This window comes from Ylistrum balloti, unplaced genomic scaffold, assembly GCF_031769215.1.
Source record: "Ylistrum balloti isolate Yb309-2 unplaced genomic scaffold, AGI_CSIRO_Ybal_v1 Utg371226, whole genome shotgun sequence".
Classification (NCBI taxonomy): domain Eukaryota; kingdom Metazoa; phylum Mollusca; class Bivalvia; order Pectinida; family Pectinidae; genus Ylistrum; species Ylistrum balloti.
In genome coordinates this window covers 258,951-268,308 of record NW_026782664.1, presented here as the reverse complement: position 1 = coordinate 268,308, position 9,358 = coordinate 258,951, and the positions used below count along the sequence as shown (strand labels likewise).

At 40.9% G+C, this 9,358-nt stretch overlaps 1 protein-coding gene across 1 annotated transcript; it reads left to right on the top strand.

The window, feature by feature from the left end:
• The first annotated feature begins 413 nt into the window (after window positions 1-413).
• LOC132561567 (uncharacterized) lies at window positions 414-9,113 on the top strand. Its single transcript, XM_060226254.1, has 4 exons — window positions 414-633; window positions 4,106-4,305; window positions 5,266-5,479; window positions 7,342-9,113. The coding sequence occupies exons 1-4, from the start codon at window positions 414-416 to the stop codon at window positions 9,111-9,113; spliced, it is 2,406 nt and encodes an 801-aa protein (XP_060082237.1).
• The last annotated feature ends 245 nt before the right edge of the window (window positions 9,114-9,358 follow it).

Here is a 9,358-nt window from a genome sequence, read left to right as displayed (position 1 = left end):
GATCACAAATACACAGCCACAAATGTCATATCGTCCTTAATCGCACATTTGGAGACACAAATGTCGGATTGTCCCTTTTCACACTTACACAGACACAACTATCGGATCGTCCCTGATCACACATGTGGAGACGCATGCGTCGGATCCCTCCTGATCACACATACGGAGTTTAAAGGAAATTGTTAGAAAAAAACGGGGAACAAAAAGAAAAGAATTAATTGTCTGCCCCTGATTAGACATAGGGAGACAACTCAATTGTTGTAACTATTCATCATTTCGCATTGTTTGTGAACGACGTCATCATTCCTGCCACATTATGACGTCATAGTTCATATGATTCCGTAACAACCTTGTTGCACGGTTGCGTTTAGTGTTGATATTTACGATGGCTAAGCTATGACCATTCAAACGACATGAACGAACGTCATGATGCCTTGTACAACCGAGCGCGAGGCGTTCTCAACCAGAACATCAAGCGGCTTTGGTTTATGGTCAATCCTTATTTGGAGAAGAAAGACACACTCGACGCGCATCCCGAGTCGCCGACGCGGTTTATTCAGCCTCTTCAGTCCACTGTCCTGAGTGAAAGTTTACTGAACCATGAAACTCAGGAGCACAAGCAGCTGGAGATAGGTAAGATGTGTTATAGGATGGTGTCGGGAGGAAGAGGAACATGGGGAGTTGGAGATAAGTAAGATGTGTTAAAAGATGGTTGTGTCGGGAGGAGGAAGAACACAGGGAGCTTAAGATAGGTAAAATGTGTTATAGGATAGTGTCGGGAGGAGGCGGAACACAGGGAGCTGGAGATAGGTAAGATGTGTTATAGAAAGGTGTCGGGAGAAAGAGGAACATGGGGAGTTGGAGATAAGTAAGATGTGTTAAAAGATGGTTGTGTCGGGAGGAGGAAGAACACAGGGAGCTTAAGATAGGTAAAATGTGTTATAGGATAGTGTCGGGAGGAGGAAGGACACAGCGAGCTGGAGATAGGTAAGATGTGTCATAGGATAGTGTCGGGAGGAGGAAGAACACAGGGAGCTGGAGATAGGTAAGATGTGTTATAGGATAGTGTCGGGAGGAGGAAGAACACAGCGAGCTGGAGATAGGTAAGATGTGTCATAGGATAGTGTCGGGAGGAGGAAGAACACAGGGAGCTGGAGATAGGTAAGATGTGTTATAGGATAGTGTCGGGAGGAGGAAGAACACAGGGAGCTGGAGATAGGTAAGATGTGTTATAGGATAGTGTCGGGAGGAGGATAACACAGCGAGCTGGAGATAGGTAAGATGTGTCATAGGATAGTGTCGGGAGGAGGAAGAACACAGGGAGCTGGAGATAGGTAAGATGTGTCATAGGATAGTGTCGGGAGGAGGAAGAACACAGCGAGCTGGAGATAGGTAAGATGTGTTATAGGATAGTGTCGGGAGGAGGAAGAACACAGGGAGTAGGAGATAGGTAAGATGTGTTATAGGATAGTGTCGAGAGGAGGAAGAACACAGGGAGTAGGAGATAGGTAAGATGTGTTATAGGATAGTGTCGAGAGGAGGAAGAACACAGGGAGTAGGAGATAGGTAAGATGTGTTATAGGATAGTGTCGAGAGGAGGAAGAACACAGGGAGTAGGAGATAGGTAAGATGTGTTATAGGATAGTGTCGAGAGGAGGAAGAACACAGGGAGTAGGAGATAGGTAAGATGTGTTATGGGATAGTTTCGGGAGGAGGAAGAACACAGGGAGCTGGAGATAGGTAAGATGTGTCATAGGATAGTTTCGGGAGGAGGAAGAACACAGGGAGCTGGAGATAGGTAAGATGTGTCATAGGATAGTGTCGGGAGGAGGAAGAACACAGGGAGTAGGAGATAGGTAAGATGTGTTATGGGATAGTGTCGGGAGGAGGAAGAACACAGGGAGCTGGAGATAGGTAAGATGTGTCATAGGATAGTTTCGGGAGGAGGAAGAACACAGGGAGCTGGAGATAGGTAAGATGTGTCATAGGATAGTTTCGGGAGGAGGAAGAACACAGGGAGCTGGAGATAGGTAAGATGTGTCATAGGATAGTGTCGGGAGGAGGAAGAACACAGGGAGTAGGAGATAGGTAAGATGTGTTATGGGATAGTTTCGGGAGGAGGAAGAACACAGGGAGCTGGAGATAGGTAAGATGTGTCATAGGATAGTTTCGGGAGGAGGAAGAACACAGGGAGCTGGAGATAGGTAAGATGTGTCATAGGATAGTGTCGGGAGGAGGAAGAACACAGGGAGTAGGAGATAGGTAAGATGTGTTATGGGATAGTTTCGGGAGGAGGAAGAACACAGGGAGCTGGAGATAGGTAAGATGTGTCATAGGATAGTTTCGGGAGGAGGAAGAACACAGGGAGCTGGAGATAGGTAAGATGTGTCATAGGATAGTGTCGGGAGGAGGAAGAACACAGGGAGTAGGAGATAGGTAAGATGTGTTATGGGATAGTGTCGGGAGGAGGAAGAACACAGGGAGTAGGAGATAGGTAAGATGTGTTATGGGATAGTGTCGGGAGGAGGAAGAACACAGGGAGTAGGAGATAGGTAAGACGAAGAAGAAAACAATTTCACTAATAGTAACAAATATATCGGGTCCTTGTGATACTCGTGTATCTATATCTGTCATTGTAATACACGTGTATCTATATCGGACATTGTAATACTCGTGTATCTATATCGGGCACTGATACTCGTGTATCAATATCGGGCATTGTAATACTCGTGTATCTATATCTGTCATTGTAATACTCGTGTATCAATATCGGGCATTGTAATACTCGTGTATCTATATCGGGCACTGATACTCGTGTATCAATATCGGACATTGAAATACTCGTTTATCTATATCGGACATGGTAATACTCGTGTATCTATATCGGGCACTGATACTCGTGTATCAATATCGGACATTGTAATACTCGTGTATCTATATCTGTCATTGTAATACTCGTGTATCTATATCTGTCATTGTAATACTCGTGTACCTATATCTGTCATTGTAATACTCGTGTATCGATATTGGGCATTGATACTTTGATACTTGTATTTCTGTGTCGGACAATGTGATACTCCTATACGTATTTGTATCGAACACTGTAGTACTCGCATTTCTGTATCAGATACTGTGGTACTCGTTATTCTATATCAGATACTGTGGTACTCGTTATTCTGTATCAGATACTGTGGTACTCGTTATTCTGTATCAGATACTGTGATACTCGTTATTCTGTATCAGATACTGTGATACTCGTTATTCTGTATCAGATACTGTGGTACTCGTTATTCTGTATCAGATACTGTGGTACTCGTTATTCTATATCAGATACTGTGGTACTCGTTATTCTGTATCAGATACTGTGGTACTCGTTATTCTGTATCAGATACTGTGGTACTCGTTATTCTGTATCAGATACTGTGGTACTCGTTATTCTGTATCAGATACTGTGATACTCGTTATTCTGTATCAGATACTGTGATACTCGTATTTCTGTATCAGATACTGTGATACTCGTATTTCTGTATCGGATACTGTGATACTCGTTATTCTGTATCAGATACTGTGATACTCGTTATTCTGTATCAGATACTGTGATACTCGTATTTCTGTATCAGATACTGTGATACTCGTTATTCTGTATCAGATACTGTGGTACTCGTTATTCTGTATCAGATACTGTGGTACTCGTATTTCTATATCAGATACTGTGATACTCGTTATTCTGTATCAGATACTGTGATACTCGTTATTCTGTATCAGATACTGTGGTACTCGTTATTCTGTATCAGATACTGTGATACTCGTTATTCTGTATCAGATACTGTGATACTCGTTATTCTGTATCAGATACTGTGATACTCGTATTTCTGTATCGGAACGGTCTCCTAATGCTTCAGATTTGGCTATTCATTCGCCTGTAATCAATAGATGATAATGAAAGGTAAACATTCTGATAGAATGATGGAGGTCATAATTAATTTCGATTAATATTTAAGAAATTCAGTTGTACTGTTCGGTATTTGAGGCACAAAACTATCCCCTTACCTACGAAGAAACAATGATCTAAGGACATGTTCGATTCACCTTTTAATTTCTGCAGATGGATTCTGGGATTTTTTGTTTTCTGACAAATGGCGTGGTCACTGCTCGGTCCGAGTTATGGAAGGACAATTACTGGAAACCATGATGGCTGTCTTACATGTGCTGGAACGAGATGGAGAAGTGATTCACAAGAAAACGCATGCGTATGCCAGGAATGAGCGCGAGAGGCGGGGTTGTTACAGACTAGCCAATCAGGAGGTAACCTAGCCAATTAATGACCAATCACACACTGCAAATACTATTGATACTAAGTAGTAGGTCTTTTTTGAGTTTTGTCATTTTGCTCGACTTCCCGATTGGACATAGAAAGGCAGATGATCAACTTGCCCGTATATGTGGGTTTCTCTCGAGCGCTCGTATTTTTGAATACACTATCATGCATTTGTACAAAATGGCGATTCAATCAGAATTATTTCGAGTTGGCAAACTTGAGTTTATATTTCACGTTTACAATGTACTTAATGAAAGTTGAGTAGGACTTGCTTACTTGAAAACATAGCGATGCTATTAACACCGGTTCTACCGTTTTATCGTGTCAGTGTTGTGACTTCTCATATTCATTCTTCAAATTTTATTGAAAATAATGTATATTTCGCTTGGAATTTATTTTCGCGTTAACAAGGAGGGAGAGTCAATCGCGAATTTAAATCCCTCGCGATAAAGTACGAAAATAACTCGATAGTATCAATGTTGGCGCGGTTACTAATATCGGCGTCTTGTAGAGTCATCATGCGCGGATGTCATTTTAGATTGACGATCGCGAAAAAAAGTATTCGCGAAATCTAAGAGGTTTACAGTATATTCGAATAACTGTAAACCCACAGTCACATAACAATGTAGTATTTAGCGCGTTACTCTTCCGCACTATCTAACTAGGCCTTGTTACATGTAGTTCAAAACTGTTTCATTAGCAACGGTCGTCCTCCTACATCCATACGACATGGTTGTCAAACACTTGTCGATATGTCAATTGGTTCCAGCTGTAATCTTCTGCTTTTGTTAAATCTGAGGTCATCCATTATTCCGGAACTTGATAATTGATCTTTCTACGAAGTATTTGACAAAACGTTCGTCTTGTACAATAATCACATTAATCTTGCACAACGATTATTTCTGATAGTTCAAGACATTGCGAGTGCTGAGTTCTCTCAATTTCAGGGTTGTGATACAGTGCAGGAAATACTTCTCCTGGAGTTTACATATTACGGTCGCCGAAAACCACGGCCCTCGCAATGTACGTCGGACTCCAGTAGTGGTTACCCAGGAAACGGAAGTACCACCACCACATGGCCGTGTGCATCTCCTTCCTGTCCTTCTGGCAACGAAATGCTTACGTCAGTTCCAACATTCGCCGACACGCCAAAGCCACAAAGTAAGTAGATAATATAAAGACATTATTCCACGATGTATGTCAGCGTATTGATGTTCGCTTATATTATATCACTTTGATTCGAAACGGACATCCTGCATCAATTACAGCAGTCTCTACCTTTGATTGATACATGTTTTACTTTCGGCTGTTACCAACACATCATCTTCCAATCTACACCTATAAATTAACTTCCGGTTGTCAAAGGTCAAAGGTACATTGGTCGGCATTTAGTTATTATTTTTTTTATATAATTCACGAAAGTGCATTCAAAATTTGATGAAATGAACAAATGGTTCGTTACCAACAAATGCATTATTAGCCTAACATCACCAGTGGTGAACTGTTTAAATTGCCTTTGTCTGTGGTCCGGTCTTTTCCATTTGGTTTTTGACAATCATAATGTGTTATCTTTTTTTTCTTGATAAGTATTTTATGGAACTTTCCCATATATGGTATGTAGGTTCAATTTGGTCCCTTGTTGATTACGAAGAAGTTTCAAATTTCATATAATAAATTGCAAACACAGAGGAAATAATGGGAGAGAAAAGAACAGAAAAGGGAAAAAATTTAAAGATCAGATAAAGATCAAGCAATGGTGGGCGCCAAGGTCCTTCCGAGATCTCTTTGAGTAACCAGAATGTTTCATGACGGAACATACCACACAGAAATAAACCCATTACTGCTGATCAAAAGGCTACTACGAAAGCTCAATCTCACGACATTATAAGAAAGGCTACCAAATTTCACGGAAAGGAAAACTGCGAGAAGAAATATTTGTACAATAAATTGCTAAAAATAACAAAGGGCAATAACTCTTCCAAAAAACTGTTGAATCTAAATATCGTCCGTTTAAAATAGCACAATTCAATATCTTGGTAGGTAAGTCTTACAAGTTTCAAGGAAATTAATTGAACACAATGGGAGGTGATCTCCAAAAAAAATTTACAAGCTGGAAAACAATCAAAACAATATCCAGGAAAACAAAGTTCCATATCAGAATCCGCAAAGTTAACAAGAGATTGGCAGAGAACCGAGCGGATATATGTGGACAAGATCAATTTAACAATTTTTTGCCCTTCTGTCCGTACAGGGACACGGTACATTCTTGTAAATCAGTCGCTTACCCCGGTCTTAACTTTGAACCCATTTGATAAATCTTTTACAAAGCTTATTTCGAATTATTAGTTTTCAAAATGTAACCAACCTGCTTTCTCAAAGAATAGTGTTTACATGTCGCAGTTGATTCGATTTAAGGGTCTGTATCCTATGTATATGCCAACAGCTGACGTAGTCCATACATCGAATGCCTCCGAATGTATGAATTGCATATCGAAACATTACTGATGATACAAAACGTCAAAATGATTGAGTGGAAAATTTGTATGATACGATGGCAAAGTCTGTGTGTCGAAATCAAGTGGTCGTGCATCACTTAAAAACAGCACTTTGTTAGACAATAACGCGGATATCTTTTAAGGGTAGTCTGTGATATATCTTTTTAAAGCTCTATTGCAGCACAAGAAAGATTTAGTGGAAAAAAAAAAACTTGAAGCCGACGCCAACATTATTTTTTTAGGCGTGTACGATACTAAATACTCCTTTGGGATCCCCATACTCTATATGTAAACAGGTACCTTCCGTCTGTACGGGACATCTACTTCCGGTTACGTAACATGCGTCATAACGACCGTACGGAATACACGTTTATTTCCGGTTGTATGTGACACGCCCTTTTCCAACCGTGCGGTCATGATCAGTATTCTACCTTTGTTTTCACATCGATTAAACCAACTGTCACAAAATTTCACTACTTCCGGTTGCCTTCATATGTTCCTTTACGATAGCCATTTCTCCCTTTTCAGATGTGAGCAAGCCTTCACGCCGAAGACGTAAGAGTGCTCCAAACATTCGGAAAAACGTTCCAAAGAATACACAACGTCGTCTGTCCCGCCTTCCAAACACATTAGAAGAAGAAAAGGCAAATTTCGATGATGACGGGCAACCTGATCGAAATTTTCTTTTGGAAATCAATGATTTTCAAACTACCGGTGTCTGGAATAGTCAACAATCTCACATCAGCAGTGAAAGCAGCGATTTTCGGACAACCAACTCAATCGTTCGGAATCTTTCTCGGCTTCCTTGCTCGGAAAGAACCTCATATATGGGCAATGTCATGATGGACGAAAATGATACTTCTGGTGAAAATATGAACGTTAATGAAGTAGAGGAATTGTGGGAGAAAATGATGTACTTAAGCGATATCAAATCAAAGACTGCCATGGAGACTGTGTCGGGAAAACTAAGACGTTATATGGCAGAAAAGTATCAGGCGAAGAAAGAAATGGAAGAGATGCACGAGGAGTGGGAAAAACGAAGGATTTCAGCCTTCAAACCCGTATCAAAGTATGCTGAAATGGACGCCGAGGAAAGCAGTAGCTCTTCCGGTATCCAATACCGCTTTCTTGACTGTGTTCCTGATTTTGAGGATTTTCTCCTCATACTGGAAGAGGATTCAAAATTTGATCCAAGATTTAAAAGAGCGAAGCAGATCAGCAGGAAAATCGCGAAGAGATACAACATCGCGAGAGAAAATATATCGGGATTAGCTAGTGTAGAGGTCGACCAGAAAAAGACGAATACTGTTTCAAGGTTACCGCCAATTTCAGAGAAAGGCACACAAATGAAAAAAAATTTCCGCACAGGTGATAATAAATTCCGGAGTTCGACAAAGACACCAACTGGTTCTCGTAGAATATCGGCGGTCGCCAGAAGCAGTGTTACTAGTGTGCATGGTAGCGAGAAAGTGGACAATGAAAAAACAGCTCACGAAGTAGGAGTTGTGACCGCTTCAAAGTCTTGTGAAAAGCACGTGCTTGAGCATTATGGTAGGCGCAGTTCTCACAGAGCATCCCTCTGCAAAGTTTTACCCGTGAAGGACGCCAAGAAAAAGAAAAAAACACCAGATACAGCTCCTTCCATATACTTAACATCTCCTGCTGGTGCTAACTATCTACTATATCAGCCTGCTAGTAAGAAGTCAGATGCAAAACGGAAAGGAACGCTACACACTGACAATACGTCAGGACCAATTGCGGAGGTGGAATTTGAGCAGGACCCTTCCGAAAAAACGAAAGACAACGTGTACTCAAGTGAAGATGATCAAGATGACACGACAGATTTCCAGAATCTGTTTGATTCTAGAAAGCTGAACACCAAGTACAGTTTTGAACGATTGCGAGGGAAAAATTACCACAAGAAAAAACCAGCCTTTTTCGGCGTCTTGAAGAAATACTACAAGATGCAGAAAGTGGCCGATGCATTTTCAGGACGCAAATCTCAACGCAAATCCGTGTTTCAACGTCTGCTTAATAAAGACAAACAAAAGCAAGCCTCGGATACGGACATAATTGGAAAACTGAAGCCCTACAACTTTTTGTACCACAGAGAGAGAACTAGGACAGAAGTTGACCCATGCGATTTCAGCAGTCTATCCATGGACATATTTCGTGCAAACCTCGTCAAGGCACTCGACGACTTCGTCGTTAGGAAAGAGCGTGTGGTGTCAAATATTGGTGGGAAAAGTTCAACCCACATAACCTTCACGAAACAATCCATCTTCAAACACAGAGAATAAGCGCCATCTCATTTAAAGTGAGATCGAACAAGGAAATCTCAAGAATACTTCAGTGTAGGCCGAATGAGAAATCAAACATTGCATAATGCACGCACACCTCCTTATTAAATCATGAGAAAATCACGTGTTATTAATGTTTCTTCTTTGTCAAATAGAATTGTTGGTCGCTTTGAAATGGTGTCTCCAGACAATCTTGTAAGTCTAGAAGGACAGTATATCTATAATGTTACTGTTTATAGTATAAT